Source organism: Antechinus flavipes, chromosome 3 (assembly GCF_016432865.1).
Source record: "Antechinus flavipes isolate AdamAnt ecotype Samford, QLD, Australia chromosome 3, AdamAnt_v2, whole genome shotgun sequence".
NCBI lineage: Eukaryota > Metazoa > Chordata > Mammalia > Dasyuromorphia > Dasyuridae > Antechinus > Antechinus flavipes.
In genome coordinates, this window is record NC_067400.1 from 616,601,189 (window position 1) to 616,624,791 (window position 23,603).

The 23,603-nt window shown below is 42.0% G+C and overlaps 1 protein-coding gene and 1 long non-coding RNA gene across 2 annotated transcripts in view; one reads left to right on the forward strand and one right to left on the reverse strand.

Annotated features, from left to right (window-relative positions):
* Positions 1-23,603, forward strand: part of RSPH6A (radial spoke head 6 homolog A) — a 54,431-nt gene that overhangs the window by 17,747 nt on the left and 13,081 nt on the right. Inside the window, exons 3-4 of the mRNA XM_051989352.1 lie at positions 5-772; positions 1,458-1,599. Coding sequence (XP_051845312.1) covers positions 5-772; positions 1,458-1,599 — 910 coding nt within the window. The remainder of the gene's footprint in view (positions 1-4; positions 773-1,457; positions 1,600-23,603) is intronic.
* On the reverse strand, positions 1,616-21,908 carry LOC127556294 (uncharacterized). Its single transcript, XR_007952393.1, has 3 exons — positions 20,940-21,908; positions 3,034-3,149; positions 1,616-1,960 (listed from the first exon to the last, which is right to left on the reverse strand). It is a non-coding gene; the product is annotated as an uncharacterized LOC127556294 (long non-coding RNA).

Sequence of the window (23,603 nt, forward strand, 5' to 3'; positions counted from 1 at the left end):
ACAGTCGGAGATCCCCGTGCCCAACATCATCGAGTCGGCCTTCTACTTCGAGCAGGCGGGCGTGGGGCTCAACTCGGACGAGACCTTCCGCATCTTCCTGGCCCTCAAGCAGCTGGTGGAGCAGCAGCCCATCCAGACGTGCCGCTTCTGGGGCAAGATCCTGGGCCTGGAGCGCAACTACCTGGTGGCCGAGGTGGAGTTCCGCGAGGGCGAGGAGGAGGAGGTGGAGGAGGAGGGTGAGGAGCTGGTGGAGGGGGCGGGCGAGGCGATGGAGGGCCGCGACGAGGAGGAGGGCGAGGAGGACGAGGAGAAGGAGGTGGACGAGCCGCCCAAGTCCACGTGGAAGCCCCCGCCCGTGATCCCCCGCGAGGAGAGCCGCACCGGGGCCAACAAGTACCTCTACTTCGTGTGCAACGAGCCGGGGCGCGGCTGGAGCAAGCTACCCCACGTCACGCCCGCGCAGATCGTCAACGCGCGCAAGATCAAGAAGTTCTTCACGGGCCGCCTGGAGACGCCCATCATCAGCTACCCGCCCTTCCCCGGCACCGAGGCCAACTACCTGCGCGCGCAGATCGCGCGCATCTCGGCGGGCACGCAGATCAGCCCGCTCGGCTTCTACCAGTTCGGGGAGGAGGAGGGGGACGAGGAGGAGGAGGGCGGCGCCGGGCGCGACAGCTACGAGGAGAACCCGGACTTCGAGGGCATCCCCGTGGTGGAGCTCGTGGACTCGCTGGCCAACTGGGTGCATCACACCCAGCACATCCTGCCCCAGGTAGGCCGGGGGAGGGGGGAGAGAGCCGAAGAACTAGGGGGGAGGGGGCGCCTGGAACGCGGCCTGCCCCAAATCGGATGACCCGGGGAAAGTGCTTTGCCACTTGAAGGAGCTTAGGAAATATCCCCCTTATTACTAGCCATTATGGCCCAAGGTCACACGGAGAGTTGTTAGTGGGGTGGTGGGAAATAGCAGTAGTAGCAGCAGTAATAGTGAGAGTAACAGCGGCAGCGATAGGGATAGTAATCGTACTAATAGTAGCAGCAGTAGCAGCAGTACTAGTGAGAGTAACAGCGGCAGCGATAGGGATAGTAATCGTACTAATAGTAGCAGCAGTAGGAATAGTAGTAATAACAGCAGCCGCAGCTGGAGTGGTACTAGCAGCCCCAGCAGCAGCAGTAGGAACAGTAATGGTAGCAGCGGCAGCAATTGTAAGTTAGTAGTTAGTACTACTAAGTAGTACTAGTAGTAGTTCCAGTTAGTAGTAACAGTAGCAGTTGTGACAGTAGTAGTTACAGCAGCAACAGTGGGAAGAGTATTAGGAACAGCAGCAGCAGCAGCACCAGTAGTACCAGCAGTTGTAACAATAGTAGTAGGAGCAACAGCAGTAGGAACAGTAATAGTAACAGCAGCAGTTGTAATAGTAATAGCTTTCAGGCTCTGACCCAGATCTGGGGCTCACCAGGGTCGCTGCACCTGGGTGAATCCCAACCAGAAGTCCGAGGAGGAAGAGGAGCTGGGTGAAGAAGAGGAGAAGGCCGATGAACCAGATGAGGCGGAACAGGAAATTGGACCCCCCCTCCTGACCCCATTGTCTGAAGATGCAGGTACTGAGGTTGCCTCCCCTACCCCCCTGGCTTCTCTCCTTCTCCCTCCATTCCCCCATCTTTTCAGCTCTTCATCCTTCATCCTCTTCTGAGCTCCTGTAATCTCCTCACTTGGTCTGCTTTCTCCAGGAAGCCCTCCCTGCTGCCTCTAACCCACAAGGATCTCAGCATGGTCTGGGAATGTGATAGGGGAGGGGGAAGAATTTTTCCCTAATCAAAGGTCAGGAGGTTCCCTGAGCCGAGACATTGCCTTATTTTCTGGGCTTCTGAATTCAGTAAGCATTTATTCAATCTTTTAGCCCTTGTGTTGCCGAGAGGGGTACAAAGATATTAAGAGTCTCTGCTCTCAAAGGCGTCCAATCTAATGGGAAGGAGAAATAAATGTCAGAAAGTACTCGCCATCCTTTCCCCACCCCCTTTTATAAAGACACAGGGCACCTGGGAATGGAGGTCGGGGAGCAATATCTTCGTGCACCATCAGGTGGTCCTCTAGGCTCTCTCTATAAGTTCACTCCCACTCATCTACAGGTATCCACAGAGTAGTTCTATAACAGCTCTCTTAAGTTTTCTCTCATTATCTCCTTGGGCAGGAGGCACTATTATTGTTCCCACTTTATAGATCAGAAAACTGAGGCAAAGAGAGATTAAGCTGTTTGCCCAGAATTACAATGGAAGTGAGCATCTGAAGCCAACTTTTTACTTGGGTCTCACTTTTGAGCTCCCATGCACTATGGGAGTTCTGTGCAAATGTATTAAGCAAATTCAAATAGACAGGTCATCCCTGGTGCCTTCCCAGATTCCTTTTACTTTGGACTAGGAATCAATTCTCTCCAAAAACATAATTTACCAGTAGGGCTCAATAGTCCCATTCTTTCCTGCTCACACACTAAATCCATCTTCCCCATTCGCTCACGCTAAACCCATCTTCCCCATTCGGCCTGAAACCAATAAAGTGAATTTATCGGATTGGCGATCTAGATTAAATGGAATTTTAAATTGAAAATGAGAATGGGAACGATGGCTTGAAACTTCTAAGTAGTCACCTCGCCGCTCCTACTGAGATTGCAACTCCCCCAAGCATTTCTCCTGGATCTGGTTTTTTAAATTCTATTTTATTCTTTTCTCCAAGTAACAAACATTTATCTTCTCTTCCTGCTCTCCCGACCCTCTCTGTCAAAGAGGGAGAGAGGAAAGAAAAACCTTGTTCCAAGCAAAGGAGATTCCCTCATTCACAGTTTAAATCCCTCCCCTCCCTGTCAGGAATTGAGGAGCACGCTTCATCTTCAGTCCCGTGGAATCATAGTTTCTCATAGCGTGGACGAGGGTCTAGAGTCTTTCAAAGTGGTTTTCTCTCTAATGCTCTTATTATTATTATTTTGTTAATAATAGCTTTTGATTTTTCAAATCTATGCAAAAATAGTTTTCAACACTCACTCTGCAAAACTTGGTGTTCCATTTCACCCACTCACTTTCCACCTCCCGTGGACAGCAAATAATCCAGTATAGATTATACACGTATGATTCTTCGAAACATATTTCCATTTATCATGCTGCACAAGAAAAATCAGATCATAAGGGAGGAAAATGAGAAAGAAAAAAAAAAGCAACATAATGCTCTTATTATTGTATTGTATTTTTCTCTTGCTTCTCTCTGCCTCCATTCATAAAGGTCTTCCTAGGTTTTTCTGTTCATTGGTGCAAAAAATATCCCATTACATCCACATGTTGTGTTTGATCATCTCCTTGGTTTCTAGTTCATTGTCAATGTAAAAAGAGCTACTATAAATATTTTGTACATATGGCCTCTCTTGTTTGTATATTGTTTCTCTTGGTAGAGGGGAAGCCTCTCTTTTCCCTTTGATCGGATCCCTGTTGCTTATCTTCAGAAAGCCTGGCAAATAGTAGGCGTTTAATAAATGCTTGCTGACTCATCGGCAAAAGTGCTATATGCTTAGTGATGTTGCTGAATTTTACCATAAGCTTCAAAGGTTCTTTAGGAAAATGCTTTCAGTATCTTGGCTTCAGAGTCACAAAGAGAAAGGGGAGAACAGTCTCTCACCAGACTTCAGCTCCTCCTGGAGCTGCCCCCCCCACCCATCCACCCCCCCAGCATGGCCAGTGGCTGGCAGCTTGCATGGCTCTGGTGGAGTGTACAAAGAGCAGCTCTCCGAGCCAGGAGCAGCCGGGTTCAAGTATCGCCTCGGAAACATATCTACTGTGTGACCTTAGATGGGTAACTTATCCCCAAGACCCTGGACAGCACCCTGAGACTACATAAGGAGCAGAAGTGAATGAAGTGAGCTTCCTTACTTGGGAGATCCCTATGCCAGGGAAATCACAGCTCCCAACCCTCCCCCTAGATTATGTGCATGCTGATGTGTGTTATATTCCCCCCCAGAATAGAGGTCAGGGACTGGTTCAAGTATACAAGTATTTATTAAGCACCTACTGTGTGCCAGGCAGGGTGCTAAGCAGGGGGGTGGGGGGATGGGGGAAACAATCCCAAGCCTTAAGAAGCTCACAGTCTGATGGGGGAGGAGGGGACAACATGCAAACAACACAGACACGATGTGGGCAGGATAAGTTGGAAAACCAGAGGAGAGGATGGGGAAAGGCTTCTCACACAAATGGGCCTTGGAGCTGAGATCTGAAGGAAGGAGAGAATTGTGGGCGTGGGGATCAGCCAGTGAAGATGGCCAGGCGGGGGCTGGAGGAACAGCAAGGAGGCCGGTGTCAGGGGTCAGGTTCTGCGCTCTGTCGCTCCTTAATACACATGGTGTACCCTGGAACCTTCACCTGTGGATCCCACCGTGTCTTTGGCCTCTCCCTCTCTGCCCCGTTTCACAGGATGGCCTTAGTCCTTACAGAGGCTGACCCTCTGTGGATGGGGGAAGGCAGAAGCAAATGGGCGAACCTCCCCAGTAAACGGGTGGGAGGGCCAGGCCTAGGCCCAGGCCTCGGTGAACTGAGTCTGAGGTACCCCTCACCCCTTCCCCTCTCACAGTCGGAAATCCCCGTGCCCAACATCATCGAGTCGGCCTTCTACTTCAAGCAGGCGGGCTTTCTGTCTCTCTGTCTCTCTGCTCTTTCTCTCCCTCTCCCTGGCTCTGTGTATATCTCTCTGTCTGGCTCTTGGATGTTTTAAACTCAGCATGTGCAAAAGTGAACTTAGCATCTTTGCTCTAAACCCTTTCCCGCTCTGATTCCTCTTATTTTTATGGAGGACAACACCCCTCCGGGTCCCCCAAGCTCACAACCCAAGAGTCATCCGGACTCACTATCTCTCACCCCCCATGTCCAATACCGGGGCAAGACCTGGCAACGTCACCCCTGCCACAGCTCTCTCCTGTGCCTCCTTCCCTGTGACAGCCTTTCTCCTGGTCACCTTGCATCTGTCCCATTGTAACAGCTGCTGAACGTGGGGGGGAGGGGGCGATCTGCCCTAAGGGGCTCCACCTTACAGCTGACCCTCAATTCGGACACTAGAATGAGTTTTCCTAAAGCACAGGCCTGACCGTGTCTCACACACTCACACACACACACACACACACACAAATTCAATAAACCCCGGGAGCCTTTCCCCTCCCCTCCCCAATTTCTTGGTCCAGAATAACAAGCTCCTCGTCGCTTCTTCCACCTTTTGAAAGATGGAAGTCATCAGCAGGAGCCGGGTGGGGAGGCGAAAGGCTTGGCTTTCCCCCCCCTCCTCCCCACTGGACCTCCCCCTCCCCCACCTTGGAGCCCAAGGGATTAAAGTGCTACTCAGGATGCAATCTCTGCTCCGACCACCAGGTGGCGGCCGGAGACCAAGCTGCTCCGCCTCTCTCCTGAGCCGGGAGTGAGCAGGTTGGAGAAGCTTTGGACACTTGCCACAAGAAACAGCCTGGCTCCCACAGCTTGGCCCTGGGAGGGTCCGGGTGGGGGACAGAGACAGACAGACAGAAAGAAAAACAGAGACACAAAGAGACAGAGATAGAGACTGATAGAAACAGAGAGACATCCATACAGGATGACAGAGACAGACAAAGACAGACATGGAGAAACAGAAAGACAGATCTATAAAGGGACAGACACTGAGAGACAGATAGACATGGAGAAACATAGAAGCAGAGACAGAGGCAGAAGCAGAGATAGAGAAATAGAAAGAGACAGACAGAAACTGACCCAAAGAGACAGGAGGCAGAGACAGTCAGATAGAGGCAGAGACAGAGTTAAATAAACACAGAGATAGAGACTGTCACAGAGAGACACAGACAGAAACTGACACAAAGAGAGAGGCAGAGACAGAAATATAAACAGAGGCAGACATACAGAGAGAGAGAGACAGGGAGAGAGATTTTATTAGTTGATTACCAGCATTATGTGAAGTGCTGGGGTATAAATATAGGCAAGAAGCTTGGAGGACACAGCCTGTATACAGAAAATGAGGACCAGAAATCAGAAACAAAGCCAATGTTCCCTTGGTAGAGAGATACTCTGACTAGGTAAGACATTTCCCTCTCTCAGTACAGGTTGGAGCCTTCTCTTCAAGAAGCTCAGTTTTAGCATCAACTGGGGCACTCACAGGTTAAATGACTTACCCAGGGTCACACAACAAGGATTTGACCCCAGTCTTTTTCTGGTTACCAGGCTACCTTGCTATGCTGCCTTTCTTAATCTAGAGAGTTCAATATATAATATATAGTAAGCCATTTCCAGAGGCCAATACTAGGGGAAGAGAGGGGCAGTAAAAACATCTGGAAAGAGGCGGTGCACAAATTGTATTCTGAGGGATTTTGTGCATTTGGTGAAGCAGAGCTGAGGAAGAAGGGCAGCCCGAGTGTGGGGGACAGCTTGTGCAAAGGCATGGAGGGGAGGGAGGAGTGCATACAGGGGATGGACAGCAAGGAGACCAGTTGGTCCATAAGCCAAAGTGTGTGAAAGAGAATCAAGCAAAAGGAAATTAATGTGGTTAGATGGTATGGACCCAGATTGTGAAGGGTTATTAAAAAAAAAAATGAGGAATGATATTTTGCCCTAGAGGTAATAGGGAACCAAGGAAGCTTCTTGAGCAGGAAAATGGCGGAGCAAGACCTATGATTTGGGAAGGTCAACTTTGTCCCCCGTGTGGAGGATGAGTTGCAGAGGGGAGGAACTGGAGGTAGAGAGATGAGGTAGGGTTATCAAACTCACAGGAACTGATAAGAAACCTTAGAAAGAATGTGGAGAGAAAAGAGGACCCAGCCCTCAGACACATCCTCACCCCACCGTGGGCTGGTTCGTGAATACAGCAAAGGAGACCAAGAAGAAATGGCCAGATCAGTAAAACAATCAGGAGAGACTAATGTCCTTAAAACCTACAAAATTAGACTAAGCATTAATTTTTACAATTTTATTTAATGTATTTTTAAACTTTATTTTTAACATACATTGCTTTATGAATCACATTGGGAGAGAAAAGTCAGCAAAAGCGAAAAACCCTGAGAGAGAAAAAGCAAACAGAAAAAGGAAGTGAAACAAAGCATGTGTTGATTTACATTCAGTCTCCTTAGTTCTTTCTCTGGATGCAGATGGCATCTTCTGTCAAGTCTATTGGGATTGCTTTGGATCACCGAACCACTGAGGAGAACCAAGTCTTTCATAGTTGATCATCGCCCAGTTTCACTGTTACTGTGTATAGCGTATTCCTGCTTCTGCTTGTTTCGCTCAGCATCAGTTCATGTAAATCTTTCCAGGCCTTTCTATAATCAGCTCATTCATCATTTTTTATAGAACAGTAATATTTCACTACCTTCATATACCACAACTTGTTCAGCCATCCCCCATTGATGGGCAGCCACTCCTTTTCCAATTCTTTGCCCACATTCAGTTCCCACGGTCCTCTCTCTGGGTGTAGATGGCTCTTTTCATAACAAAGATCATTAGAGCCGGCCTGGATTATCTCATTATTGAGAAGAGCCAAGTTCCTCACAGTTGATCATCATATAATCTTGATCCCCTGGTTCTATTCATTTCACTTAGCATCAGTTCATGTAAGTCTCTCCAGGCCTCTCTAAAATCATCCTGCTGATCATTTCTTATAGAACAATAACATTTATATGCCACAACTTATTCAGCCATTCTCCAACTGATGGGCATCTACTCAGTTTCCAGTTTCTTGCCACCACAAACAGGGCTGCCACAAACATTTTTGCACATGTGGGTCTCTTTCCTCCTTTGTGATCTCTTTAGGACACAAGCCCAGTAGAAACACTGCTGGATCAAAGAGAATGCACAGTTTGATAGCCCTTTGGACATAATTCCAAATTGCTCTACAGAATGGTTGGATCGGTTCACAACTCCGCCAACAATGTATCAGTGTCCCGGTTTTCCCACATTCCCTCCAACATTTGTCATTATCTTTTCCCATCATCTTAGCCAATCTAAGATGGTGTATAGTAGTACCTTAGAATTGTCTTAATTTGCATTTCTCTGATTGATAGTGATTTAGAGTACCTTTTCATGTGACTAGAAATGGTTTCAATTTCTTCATCTGAAAATTGTCTGTTCATATCCTTTGACCATTTATCAATTGGAGAATGGCTGGAATTCTTAGAAATTTGAGTCAATTCTCTATATGATCTAGAAACGAGGCCTTTATCAGAACCCTTAAATGTAAAAATTTTTTCCCAGCTTATTGCTTCCTTTCTAATCTTTTCTGCATTGGTTTCATTTATACAAAACCTTTTAAACTTAATATAATCAAAATTATCTTATTTTGTATTCAATAATATACTCCAGTTTTTCTTTGGCCACAAATTCCTTCTTCACAGATCTAACAGGTAAACTATCCTTTGTTCTTCTAATTTGCTTATAATATCATTCTTTATCTCTAGATTATGAACCCATTTTGACCTTATCTTGGTATCTTTTTTAACCTTATCTTGGTATCCTGTGTTAGGTGTGTGTCAATACCTAGTTTCTGCCATACTAATTTCCAATTTCCCCAGCAGTTTTTGTCAAATAGTGAATGCTTATCCCAAACACTAGGGTCTTTGGGTTTGTCAAACACTAGATTACTATAGTTATTGACTATTTTGTCCTGTGAACCTAATCTATCCCACTGATCAACTATTCTTTTTCTTAGCCAGTACCAAATGGTTTTGATGACCACTGCTTTATAATATAGTTTTAGGTCTGGGAAGGCTAGGCCACATTCATTTGCATTTTTTCATTAATTCTCTTGATGTTCTTGACCTTTTGTTCTTCCAGGTAAATTTTGTTATTATTTTTTCTAGAACTGTAAAATAATTTCTTGGAAGTTTGATTGGTATGGCATTAAATAAATAGATTAATTTAGGTAATATTGTCATTTTATTTATATTCTCTCAGCCTACACATAAACACTTGATATTTTTCCAATTTATTAAAACTCAATTTATTTGCGTGAAAAAATGTTTTGTAATTGTGTTCATGTAGTTCTTGACTTTGCCTTGGCAGGTAGATTCTCAAATACTTTATACTATCGACATTTATTTTAAATGGAATTTCTCTTTGTATCTCTTGCTCTGCTGGATGTTGTAGTCATATATAAAAATGCTGATGATTTATGTAGATTGATTTTGTATCCTGCAACTTTGCTAAAGTTGTGAATTGTTTCTAGTAGTTTTTTAGTTGATTCTCTCTCTTCTCTCTCTCTTTTTTTTTTTTTGCTGAGGCAATTGGGGTTAAGTGACTTGCCCAGGGTCACACAGCTAGGAAATGTTAAGTATCTGAGACCAGATTTAAACTAAGGTCATCCTGACTTCAGGGGTGGTGCTCTATCCACTGTGCCACCTAGCTGCCCCCACTTAGTTGATTCTCTAAGTATACCATCATATCATCTACAAAGAGTGATAATTTGGTTTCCCCCTTAAGTATTCTAATTCCTTTAACCTCTTTTTCTTCTCTTATTGCCAAAGCTAACATTTCTAATACAATATTGAATCATAATGGTGATAGTGGGCAACCTTGTTTTCATCCCTGATCTTATTGGGAATGGTTCTAGTTTTTCCCCATTACATATGACACTTGTTGATGGTTTTAAATAGATGCTATTAATCATTTTAAGGAAAAGGAAAACTATTCCTATACTCTCTAATTTTTAGTAGGAATGGGTGATTTTGTTATTTTGTCAAATGCTTTTTCTGCATCTATTGATATGATTTTTGTTAGTTTGGTTATTGATATAGTCAATTACGCTAATAGTTTTCCCAATATTGAACTGCATTCCTGGTATAAATCCTATTTGGCCATGGTGTATTATCCTGGGGATGACTTGCTGTATAATCTCTTTGCTAATATTTTATTTATTTTTACATCAATATACATTAGGGAAATTGATCTATTATTTTCTTTTTCTGTTTTGACCTTACCTGGTTTCAGTATCAGCACCATATCTGTGTCATAAAAGAAATTTCCTATTCCCTATTTTTTCCAATAGTTTGCATAGTATTGGAATTAATCATTCTTTAAATGTTGGATAGAATTCACATGTAAATCTATCTGACCCTGGAGATTTTTTCTTAGGGAGTTGATTAATAACTTGTTCAACTTTTTTTCCTAAAATGGGACTATTTAAGTAATTTATTTCCTCTCTTGTTAATCTGAGCAATCTATAGTTTTGTAAGTATTTCTCCATTTCACTTAGGTTATCAGATTTGTTTACGTTGCTCTAATTTCCTCTTCATTGGTGGAATATTCAAAGAGAACACTTTCAATGCAGAAATGAGGTCAGAGGCTTGATTGCAAAAGAATGAAGAGGTAACAAGAAAAAACAGCTTTTTCTAGGAGCCTGGTAGGGATGGAGAGGAGGAAGCACAGGTTGAGAGCTTGAGGGCATGTTAGCTCCAAGGGGAGAACATTTCTGTTAGTGGGGATCTGGACATATTTGGAAGTTGGGAAGAATGGAGCTGGTGGGTGAATGGGATAAGGAGCTTTCCAATCAGGTATGGGCCAAGAGGGGCTGTAAAGGAGAGCTCCTGAAAGAGGGGATGGGAGGGATGGGATCAAGGCGCTAAGAAGAGGCACTGACATTTGCAAGAAGGACCACCTCTTCTTCAGAGACTGTTGTAAAGCAGGAGAGAATGGGGTAATGGAGAGATGACTTGAAGTGTCAAGAGTAGAGAAGAGGGAGTTCATGATGGGTGGCTTCTTTTTTTTCCCAGTGATATATGAGTTGAAGTCCTCAGATGAGAGGGATTGCATTTAGGTTTGTTTCACTAAAAGACTCAAAATGGGGGCAGCTAGGTGGTGCAGTGGATAGAGAACCAGCCGTGAAGTCTGGAGGACCTGAGTTAAAATCTGACCTCAAAAACTCAACACTTCCCAGTTGTGTGACCCTGGGCAAGTCACTTAACCCCAATTACCTCAGGTAAAGAAAAAGATTCAAAATGAATGAATTATAGCAGTTCAAAGTGGCAAGGAGTGCTACTCTTGGGTCTGAAACTCACTCTTCAAACTTTTTACTACAATGAAAACAAAATAGAAATGTCAACTTAAATTTTCTGTGCCATGGTTTCTTAATCTGTAAAATGAGGCAGGTTGGATTTTATGATCTTTGAACACTGAATCTGACACTCAATGGCTTTAAAACACCCTAGCAGCAATATCCCCTTCACTCTCCAGTCAGCCTGAAATCTTAATTCCCCCCCCCCCATATATTCTTCTCAGTTTTTCTACAGATATACCACTAGAATATATGGAGGAGAGGGAGAGGATCACTCTCCAGCATTTTGATCTCAAAAGGTGAAGAATGAGGAATGATTTATGTCTTTGACTCCCTATATTCCCCAACATCTGGCTTCTCCTGGCTCCTCACTGTCCTAGCCAGCAGCTCAAAGTTAAGGGTGTGCTGGATATCCCACAGGCTGGTCCCTGGAGGTCTTATGGTGAAGTCCTTGCCAGCTTATCTGGCATGTATCTCATGCATCATCTGAGGGCATCTAGTGGTGTTTCTTCCTCCCTTCCTCCCTCCCTTTTTTCCTTCTTCCCTCCTTCCCTCTTTTCCTCCCTCCCTCCCTTCCTTCCTTCTTTCCTGGGGAGGGAAGAATGCATATTCCTTCCCCATTCCCCTGAAAGATGTTGGGTTCTCAGCAAAATCCCTTTAAGTATATCTGAATACCTGCACATGTGCATCACAAACATAATGTAAACAACAGGATTCAGCCCATTTGAGGCAATTCTCCTATCAGGTATTATGTGCCATTTACACACCTTCCAACTCACTTTTTGGGCCATAAACAATGCTACAAAAAGCAAAGAGCAACTGCTGCACCAACATCTAAGTTACTTGCAAAACTGCATTTGTACCTGAGGCAATTTTGTCTTGGTGCATAAGGCAATAAATAAACCCTAAGACAGCAAAAAAAAAAACAAAAAAAACAAAAAATAAAAACCGCACAGCTAATGACCCTGTGGAGTTCCACTAGTGCACAAGCAAATAGAAAGCATCCATGTCACCTCCGCCTTCTCTTTGCCTTTACCTGTTCTGAATCATTTGTTAACTCAGGGCTCCAAGGGGATGAAAATTGAAGGAGAAAGAAATGGAAGAAAGATGGGGAGGGAAGGGAAGGGAAGGGAAGGGTGGTAGAGAGAAACAGAGGGAGGTAGGAGGGGGGATGGGAAGGGACAGATGATGATGATGAGGATGATGATGATGATGATGACTGATAGTTTCTAAGCTCTTCCCCTTCACTTAGTTTTGGGGATGTGAGCTCACAGTGGGCATGTGTTCTAGACTAGGCAGCTACATATTTGGAGGGAGTGAAAGAAATCCAGATGCTGGCATTTGAAATTCACTTTTATTCTCCATCCTTTCCCATGAATATGAGTCTTTTTTTTTCCCTATCCTTTGGGACACTGGGAGACCAATGGTTGCTACAGTCAGAATGAGGCTCTGGGCTCACGGCTTTTCATGATTAACTTTATGATTCTTGACTCTTTATTCCAGATAAATTCATTATTATTTTTCAAGCTCTATAAAATAATCCTTTGGGTTTAATTAGCAAGATAATGAACAAGGAAATTAATTTTGGTGGTGCTGACATTAATTACATTAGCTGAAACTATCCATGAGCAGTTAATATTTCTCCAATTATTGATCTAAAATAATAGTATTTAGATGATACTATGAAGCAGCTAAGTGATGAAACAGAGGCCTAGATCTGAAGTCAAGAAAACCTGAGTACAACCTCCGAAATTGCTAGCTGTATGATTTTGGGGAGGTCACAGCCTCCGTTTGCCTTAGTTTCCTCAATTGTAAAAAGGGATAATAACAGCTCCTATTTCCCAGAGTTGTTTTAAGGTTCCAATGTGATAATATTTATAAAGCTCCTAGCTCAATGCCTGACATATACTATGTGCTATATAAATGCTAGCTATTATTAATAGCTTGCATTCAAATAAAACACTATGATTTGCAAAGTGCTTTACATATTATCTTATTTGATCCCTATAACTCTGTGATGTAGATGCTGTTATTATCTTCATTTTACAGATGAGGACACTGAGGCTGAGAATTATTGACTTGTCCATGATCACACAGCTAAGTGTCTGATTCAGGATTTGAACCTGTCTTCCTTCAGTATTTTATCTGCTGTGCCATGTAGCTGTTTTTATCTTTGCAAAGAATGTTTTGCATTGGAGTCTTGGTAGATAGACTCCCAAATATTTTATATCTTACAGGATATTTTAAATGAATTTTCTCTTTCCAGCACTTCCTACTGCATTTTGATAATTTTTGCAGATTTATTTTATAGTCTGTAACTTTGCTGAATTTAATTCTTAAATATTTCTAGTTGGCTTTTTAGGACTTTCTAATAAAATCATTATATCATCTATAAAAAGTGTACTTTTATTTCCTTTTAACCTCACTTTCTTTTTTTTTTTTTTTATCTTCTTGAGCTAATATTCCTAGAACTATGTTAAATAATAGTGGTGATAGGGCATCCTTTCTTTTCCTCTGAAAGGCCTCTCACTTTATTCCATTACAAATATTTGCTTTTGGTTTTAAGTAGATCCATTTATTCCTGTGCTTTCTAATGTTGTTTGATGGTATTGTTGTTTTAACAAAGACAGAGATTGGATTTTGTGTTTTAAAAAAAATCTTTTTTCCATCTACTGATATAATCATATGGTTTTCATTATATATTAGGGGTTTTTAAAAATCTTTTTAACCCACCCAAACATCTCAAACCCATCCTTGAATTATTTATATTTTTAAAATTAATTACATTTATAGTTCTCTTTATGTTGAACAAACTATATTCCTGATAGAAATTCAAATTGCAGTAGATAGTAAATAATCTTATTAATGTTATTGTGGATTATTTGCTAACATTTTTATTTAAAATTTTTACACTGATATTCATTAGGTATATTGGTCTATAATTTTCTTTTCTCTGCTTTATCTGCCTAAGATGGAGTGAATTAGCCCATGTTGGAGATCAAAGATCAAAGGCTCCTTGCTAATCAGACATGGAATTAGGATCACAGATGTCTGTACCAAATCATCTACTTTGTGGCTTAATTGAGAGGTTGATTTGTTTTTAAGTTTTTTTTTTAGTTGCATGCCCAATTTGTTAATTTGTTCTTTCTAGGACCCTTTGAGTTCAGCCAGCAATTGGGGGTTTAAGTGACTTGCCCAGGGCCACACAGATAGGACGAGTTAAGTGTCTGAGGTAAAATTTGAACTAGCTTCCTCCTGACTGCAGGGCTGATGCCCTATCCACTGGCCACGCAGTTGCCCCCATCTCCTTATTGTAGTAGTAACTGAATCTTTTTGTTTCAATTGGGTTTCCTGTAGATAAGATGGTGTGGATTCTATTTTCTAATGCATTCTGCTACACATTTCTTTTTTATGGATTAGTTCCATTCACCTTTATGGTTGTGAATATTATTGTGTATTTCCTTCCATATTCTCCTACTGTATTTTTTTTCTCACTTTGCTTTCACTTTTCCTTCTTCAATAAGTAGAAATTGGTTAAAAAATATTGAGTGTGCTTGACACTCTTGACCTACGCATAAAATAGCTTGTTCTGTTTTATTGCAGTTCTTCTTTTCTCTTTTCTCTACCTCAATCCCAGGTTTTAACTCTCCTTTCTCTTTTTTCGTTCCTGCTCCTTGACATTCCCCTTCCAACAATGGCATTTCTTTTAAGACCATTCTGTTACAAATCCCGTACTCCCTTTTAAATCCTGATTTCTTTCTTTCTTATACCTGTCTCCTATTTCTTTTATGAGTTAAATATTTTTCTATATTATTTTACTGAATTTTATATCATTAACATTTCCTAATCATCTTTTAAAAATATTTATTTAAAATTAAAATTAAATACAAAATAAGAAAAAATAACAAAATAAAAGACAAAAAAACATTGTCATGTGCCCAACAGAATATCAAAATATGTAACAATAAATTTCCCTTTCAAGAAAGCATATATAATAATCAAAGAGATGATATTCATGATTGTCTATCTCTTAGCTTCCTTGTAGAATGTTATTCTTTTGTTCTCTGTTAGGCATTTTTTACCTTAATTCTTTTTTCCCCTTTCATTTCCTTCACCTTCCCCAAGCAGGCTACAATTAAGCACAGATATATTTATATATACATGTACATATATGTGCATATAGTATATATATATATACACACACACATACCTACATTCATACATATTCATATATACAATTCATATCCACACAGAGACATATATGTATAAATGTATTTACACATGTAAACATGCATCATTTCTAAACTATTAAGATGGCTAACATATAATGTAGATTTCTCTCTTGATTGAATCTTATTGACTGATTTTCTCTCTGAGATCAATGATCACTAGCCCTACTTTTATTAATTTCTAATAAATTCTACTCCCAATCTTTGTTGAAGTATTTGTGTATATCTCTTATATCCTATCCCTGCTAACTTCTCTACTTTAATTCTACTACTTAACTTGCCTTGCTATTACTCCCTTATTTTCTCCTCTCCATTCTTTCCTTCCCTCATTATTCCATTCCCAGTAATCTACACACCTTTTCCTACTGCCATAAATCTATACATCCTTCTATTACCGGGCTTTATATGCTATTCCCTTATTTATTTATAGATTTTGGAGGGTGCTGTACCCTTCATGACACACACACATATAATATGTAGCTAACCCATTCCTGATGTAAATACATTTTCAGAACTATGAGCCTTCGTGCCTCTGCATCTTTCTTCCTCTGTATCAGATTTATATAACACAATTACTATTTTTACCTTTTCCTAGATAGTTTTGCTTTTTAGAGTCAGATCATACTTGCTTTTGAACCTGTCTTTCTTTTGAGCTACCCAATTACTAATGTCAATCTTAACTACAAGGTGTTTATTTCCATGCACAACACATAAAACAATTTGTCCATGTTGACTCCCTTAAAATTAATCTTTGATGTTGGCTCTTATATGTTAAATTTTCTATTGGTTGAGACAAAGTCCTGAAAATCTGCAATTTCATTGAATGTCCATTTTTTTCATTCACTATTAGTTTTGCTGGATATATTTTTGGCTTCAGGCCTAGTTCTTTTATATATTATCCCAGGACCTGAGTTTTTTAATGTAGCTGCTGATAAATTCTGTACAATTCTAATTGTAGCTCCATCCTATTTGAATTGCTTTTTTGGGTTGGTTTCTTGCAAAATTTTCTCTTTGATCTGGGGATTTTGAAATTTGATAATAATTTTTTTTGAATTTTCCACATAGGATCTCTTTGGTGACAGGTAGATATATTTTTTATTTCTATTTTCCCCTTATGTCCTATCACTCCAGGACAATTTTCTTTAATTATTTCTTACATTATTGTGTCATGGTCCTTTTTTTGGTCTCAATTTTTAGGTAATCCAATTATTCTTATATTTTCTCCTCTTGATCTCTTTTCCAGATCTTTTGTTGTTCTTATAAAATATTTCATATTCTTTTCTATTGTTTCATTATTTATCTTTTCTTTTGTTATTTCTTGCTCTCATAGCTTCCCTTGCCACTTTTAATTTTCAAAGAATTATTTTCTTCTCTAAGACTCTGTATCAAACAGTTCTCTTGTTGCACAGCAAGAATTGGATTCAGAAGGTAAAAATAACCCAGGAAGAAAAACAAAAATGCAAACAGTTTACATTCATTTCCCAGTGTTCTTTCTTTGGGTATACCTGCTTCTGTCCATCATTGATCAACTGGAACTGAATTAGATCTTCTCTTTGTTGAAGAAATCCACTTCCATCAGAATACATTCTCATACAGTATCATTATTGAAGTATATAATGATCTCCTGGTTCTGCTCATTTCACTTAGTATCAGTTCATGTAAATCTCTCCAAGCCTCTCTGTATTTATCCTGCTGGTCTTTTCTTACAGAACAATAATACTCCATAACATTCATATACCACAATTTACCCAACCATTCTCCAATGGATGGGCATCCATTCATTTTCCAGTTTCTAGCCACTACACACAGGACTGCCACAAACATTTTGGCAAATGGAATAGGCAAAGTCAAATTCAATGCAAAAAGGCCTACAGGCAGAAGATGTATAAGACAATCCATAACATGTCTTAAATGCATGGGAGATTCCTACAATGGAAAGATGTTTGATCACAGAACCTAGATGCTTCTCCAGACTGGAATGAAGCCATAAAGAATTGAGAATGGATATCCACAGTTACATGGATGTTCTGCCTCTTAAAATGAGTAATGTCCATTGGTCTTAAAACATTAAATTTCAAACCATAAGGGTTTTGTCCTAGAGGGAGCATAGGAGAGTGAAAAGAAAGGCAAGCTTTACAGCCTTTTGCTATGCTCCTAGCTTCCTCTTTAGTTATCACAATTTGCAGATATAAGGCTCTAGCAGTCTGATGATAAAAAATATTTGAAAATGGACTCTGAAAATGAAAACCCTGAAAATGGACATGTAGGATATAATATTAACCTGAGTGCTTTCTTACTCGCTCTCAAAGTTCTTTAAAGAGCTGATAACATATATTAAAAACCACAAATTTTATTTGAGCTGTGGCAATTCTTTGTACCACATCTACTGAATAAGCCTTATCAAAAATTATTTTTACATACCCACGTGCAACACTTGGAGCTGTAGCCAATACATTTTCCCACTCTGGGATGGTTTCACAACACAATTTCTCAGATCAATTTGTTTTTTATCAGATCTTGTCCCAGATAATTTTAATACTCTCTCAATGGCTTTTATCGACATTCTAATCACAAGCACTGGGTAAACATTAAATTTTTTAATCTGATTGTGCTGGGAGGTTCACTCACTTCATGCTGTCTCCTTGATGAAGGATTGCTGTAGGTGCCCTTTTGTAACAAGATTTGATATTTCCAATGCTTTTTTAGTCATTTTTCAGCCATATTAGATAAAGCCAATTCAATCTCTTTTAGAGCCTCTCAGGGGTCCTCAAACTTTTTAAATAGGGGGCCAGTTCACTGTCCCTCAGACTGTTGCAGGGCCGGACTATAGTAAAAACAAAAACTTTGTTTTGTGGGCCTTTAAATAAAGAAACTTCATAGCCCTGGATAAGGGGGATAAACGTCCTCAGCTGCTGCATCTGGTCCACTGGTTTGAGGACCCCTGCTAGAGCTTCCTTTTAAAACTGGTATTGCCAGTCTAAAGCACTATTTCCTCTTAAAGGTAGTACCACCTTAACTCTTGGAGATACTTTTCTCACAGGAGCAAAGTCAGCAGCCGCACGACTTTGACACAAAGTAGAGCTGTTCTTTATGTCCTGTGGCAAGGCTGTCCATTCAAATCCTTTATAAGGCTCAGCTGAATTAATGCTGGGCACTGAAAAGATAAATTCCTTCATATCCTCCTTATCTAGAGGGATAAAATTCTTAATCCTAGAAGACCATTCCTTAGGCAATTGAGGAAATGGAAGCCCAAGCTGAAGAGCTTCCACCGTCTCCACGTGTCCATTTACTTTTCTCGGCTCAATAAACATTCTCCATTCCCCAAATTTCCTTTTTATAACAAATTTAGGGGAATTCCAAGGACTTAGAGGAGCTTGTAAATGTCCTTGGTTAAGTTTTTTCTGTCTTAAGCCTAATGAAATCTGAATTTTTCCATTTTTCTAATTCACATACCACGGAAGAGGGTGGGACTGTTAGCCATTTCTTAAGTGGTAATACTTTCCATTGCCACCTAGTGGCCGGAGCTTGTAAATTAATAGCTGGAACAGAAAAGGCAAATCTCTCTCTGTCAGTAGGATGTAAGGGAATAGAGTAGAAGCAATCCTTTATGTCAATAGCCACCATATGATATTCCTTAGGAACCATATTAGGAGATGGGAGGCCTAGTTGTGGGGCTCCTATGGGTTGCATGGTGGCGTCCGTAACTCTCAAGTCAATTAATATGTGCCATGCTTCTTTCTTTTTCCTAATTACAAAAACAGTGAGTTATAAGCATGAAAGGAGGGCTCAATATGACCCAATTTCTCTTGTTCAACAATGATGGATCTTAAGGCAGTGAGTTTTTCATCTGGGAAGGGCCACTGATCTACTCATATAGGTCGGTCATGTTTCCATCTTAAGGGTGGCACTGCCAGGGCCTTCTCAGTGGCCCCCGTTAGTTTTCCTCAGTGTGTAGTGTTGCCCGAAGGGCTTTCAGCGAGTCTCTTCTCCACAAGGAGGTTCTGAGCCCAGCAATGACAAAAGGCCTAAAGACACCCTTCTTAGTTTCAAATTCCCAATGAAGTTTCTTACTAGACTGGGAAGCGTGCTGCCTGCCGCCCACCCTATTAACTTGCTATTTGGGTTTGTAGCAGCCATTCAGGAGCCCAATAAAGTTTCGTTATAACAGACATATCAGCCCCTGTGTCAATCATTCCTCGAAATGGCCTATTTTCTATATAAATAGTCCTATATATATACATGGGCCTTTCTTGCCCAATTATCCGAGTAAAATTCACCTCACCAAAGGGATGTAATGCGAGTGCTTTGGCAATTGGATAGTCCCCTTTTAAGTTCACAGGATATGGGTGAGGATTGGTGACCAAGATAAATGGTTCCATATGTTTTAATATCATAGTATGTACAATTACAGGTGCATAATCTGAAATCACTAATCTATCTCCAGCCTTAGGTTGTATCTCAACATGTGCAGTGGTCCATGGGTTGATATCAAGACCCTCAACAGCATTCACCAAGTGTTCTCCATATTCCTCATCAGGACTTGAGAAGTCCCTGTAGCTTCTTGTTGGGTAGGTCCCTGGTCTGTTGGGCATGCGTTTGGGGGCCAGCGGGGCCCCTGTGCCCGGTCCCTGGACTGCAGGTTTACCTCTCTTCCTGAACCTGCAAAATTTAGCAATGTGCCCTATCCTGCCACAAAAAAAGCAAGCGGGCTTTCCGTCCCCTGGTGGCCGTTTTCGGCATTGGGCTTTTAAGTGTCCTCTCCTGCCACAACTGTAACACTTCTTTTCTTCATCCCTCCTGCTTATTCCCTGTGTAATTCCTTGAATTATAGCTGAGATCAGTGTATCTGCATCTACAGCCTCATAATCTGCTTCCTGCAAAGCCGCGGGAGGTGACTCTTTGGGTCTTCTATTAGAAAAGAAGCAGGTCTTTGCCCTTTCTTTTCTGATTCCGCCTGCAGGTGGAGCTCTCGGTGCACTTCTCCTTCCAGCCCTTGTAAAGCCATTGTTTCTCCCCTAGCTCCGCCGGCAGGCAGAGCTCTCGGTGCACTTTTCCTTCCAGCCCTTGTAAAGCCATTGTTTCTCCCCTAGCTCCGCCTGCAGGTGGAGCTCTCGGTGCACTTCTCCTTCTACCTCTTATAAAGCCAATTTGTGTTTCTCCCCTAGCTCCGCCTGCAGGTGGAGCTCTCGGTGCACTTCTCCTTCCAGCCCTTTACAAAGCCATTTTGTTTCTCCCCTAGCTCCGCCTGCAGGTGGAGCTCTCGCATTTTTTATTCTAGCCCTTGTAAAGCCATTTTGTTTCTCCCCTAGCTCCGCCTATAGGCGGAGCTCTCGCCCCTTTGGTTCTAAAGGCTTTATCCCCTCATCGCCCCCCCATTTTTTCCCTGCTCAGCTGTATACAATGGGCGTGGGAGGGAAGGCCTCGGAGCTTGGGAACCAGCCCTCTGCCCCCCATCAGAGGTGTCCGCCAGAGAATCACCCATCTGCCTTTCTAACTCCGTTGCCTGAGCTGCCCGCACCACGGTCCTCTCGGGCTGGGTCTCGGGTAAACTTGGGCCCAGACCCATCATGCTTCTCTGCCTTCTCGGCTCTCAGCGAGGCTGCTGAACTTCCCTTGCGGGGTCTAACAAAGTGCTGCCCCCCAGAGGTTACCGACTGCCAGCTTACCTAACCCCTGGTCTTGGGCGTCTCCCCACGCAAGGCCTCCGAGCAGCGGTTCTGGTTCAGCAGAGCCCCTGACAGCTGGCAAGCCCAAGTCCTCGTTCCATGGGCTCCCACCCTGCCGCCACTGAACAGCCTCGGCGTGAACTCCTCCTGACTCCTCCAGAACTTCTCCTAATGAACTCCTCCCACTTCCCGCTTCCCACCGCTCACAGAGGGTCCATGGGGTCACAGACCCACCGCCTGGGAGGGAAGGAGACCTTCTCTGGCTGAGGCGGTCTCCACACAACCAGAGTTCCCGCTCCAGAGGCCCCGCGGGCTGGCGGCAAAAATTACTTCCGGTGCCTCAGGCGTCTGGGTCTCCGTACTTCCTCCTCCCCCACCCTTACCACTTAGCCTGCGTTCGTGGCCCCCCCGGCCTCTCTGAAATCGTCCTTGTGACATTTAGAGAACAGTGATAGTCCGTCCCATTCGTTCCCGTAACTTCCGCATCCTTTCTCCAGCTGACGGGCAGCCGCTCAGTTTCCAGTTTCCTGCCACCACAAACAGGGCCGCCGCAAACCTTGTTGCCCACGTGGGTCCCTTTCCCGTCTTTAAGATCTCTTTGGGATACAGGTCCAGTAGAAACCCTGGTGGGTCAAAGGGTCCGCACAGTCTGATGACTCTGGGCGTGGTTCCAACTGCTCTCCAGAATGGTTGGATCCAGTTTGAATCCTTTGTTTTTGGATGTTTGGGCATTTTTAAAATAAACCTGGATGCTCCAGATTTTGGCTATGATGATATTTTAGTTAGTTGAGGGCTTTTTTCAGGAGGTAACCTTGTTTTTGTTTTTAATTTGCCTCTGATTTTAAGAGATTTTGGATCTCTTGTTTTTGTTTATAATTTCTTGAATTATGGTTCCCAGAAGCTATCTTGGTCATGATTTTCAAATAGTCCAGTGAGTCAATCTCTCCTTCATCTGCTTTCCAGATCCAGTTGATATTATATCTCTTTATATTTTCTTCTGATTCTCCTTCCCCAATCTTATAATTTTATTTGAAAAAAAATTTTTTTTACTTCACAGTTATTGTTTTCTGTTTGGGTTCATTGTAATTTGCTAAGCTTTTAAAAAATCTTTAAGTGAAGTTTCCTTTTTTTTTTTTTTTTTTTTTTTTTTTTTTAACTAAGTACATGTTTAAGCCTTACTGAGTTACTTCTTTGTGGTACAACATCCTAATGATGAGATTACTTCAATTAGTCCCACCAAGATAAACCACTTTATCTTGGTTCCCTGGGGTGGGTCTCACAGAGGCAGGGCTCATGGAGAATTTTTCCTTGAAGTTTTCCAAGAGTTTCGGGGTCCCCCCCTCAGTTTCAGGCTCCCCTCATCACTAATAGGATACCATCTTCCTACCAGATTTCGATTTTTAAAAATAATTCAGAGCAGCATTTCCTATTCTTCCCCTAGCTGAAATTCAGAATATTATTCTAGTGGGCAGAGGCTTCCTTGGCATAGCATGGCATGTTTAGAACTTCTGCAAAGAGAGGATTTTAGATTGGCTCTTTGAGTTTTGGCTACAAGCTGGGTTTCACTTTGAGCTGAATTGGAATAGAATTGAATTGAGTTTCTTTAATTGAATAGGGTTGGAATTCTTTTAGCTCAGGCCTGATCCAACCTCACCTAGATAACAGAATGAAGCTGTTTCTCTTGATAGTTTCCTTCAGAGAAGGGTCCCTCACTGAGGCAGAATTTCTCCTTCAAGGAGTTTGAGAGTTTCGGGGTCCCTTCTTCATAAGGACATTGTAAAATTATCTAAAAGAATTTCAGAATATTTGGAGAAAGGCAAAGGAATCAATTGCAAGAATGGCCCAGTGCAAAAGGGCCTTCACTTTTAGAGGCGGAGGACCTGTTTTCAAATTCTGCTTTTTATCTAATTCAGTTTCAATTGATCAAGGATTGACAGAAGCAGCTACACCCAAAGAAAGATCACTGGGAAATGAATGTAAACTGTTTGCATTTCTGTTTTTCTTCCCGGGTTATTTTTACCTTCTGAATCCAATTCTCCGTGTGCAACAAGAGAACTGTTCAGTTCTGCACACATATATTGTATCTAGGATATACTGTAACCTATTTAACATGTAGAGGACTGCTTGCCATCTTGGGGAGGGGGTGGAAGGAGAGAGGGGAAAAGTCGGAACAGAAGTGAGTGCAAGGGATAATGTTCTAAAAAATTACCCAGGCATAGGTTCTGTCAATAAAAAGTTATAATTATTTTAAAAAAAAAATCTGCCTTTTGAACGTACTATCTTTTTGACTTGGGGCAAGTAATTTGACATTCTTGCCCAGTATCCTGTAAAATGAAGGGACTGGACATTTGTCTCCTAAGGTCCCATTTAATTCTAAAGGTACAATAAATTCAAACCAGGAAACACCACTCCTTTGGCTTTGTGAATGTTGTTAGTTGGGTCTACATTTTTGTGACCCCTTTGGCATTTTCTTGACAGAGATACTGGAGCATCCATTGGCCATTTCCCTCTCCAGATCACTTTACAGATGAGAAAACTGAAGCAGATAAGGTTAAGTGACTTGCCCAAGGTCACATAGCTAGGCAGTGTCTAAGGTGGGATTTGTATTCATCTCTTCTGACTCTAGGCCCAGCTCTCTATCCTTTTTTTTTTTGTGAATAACTA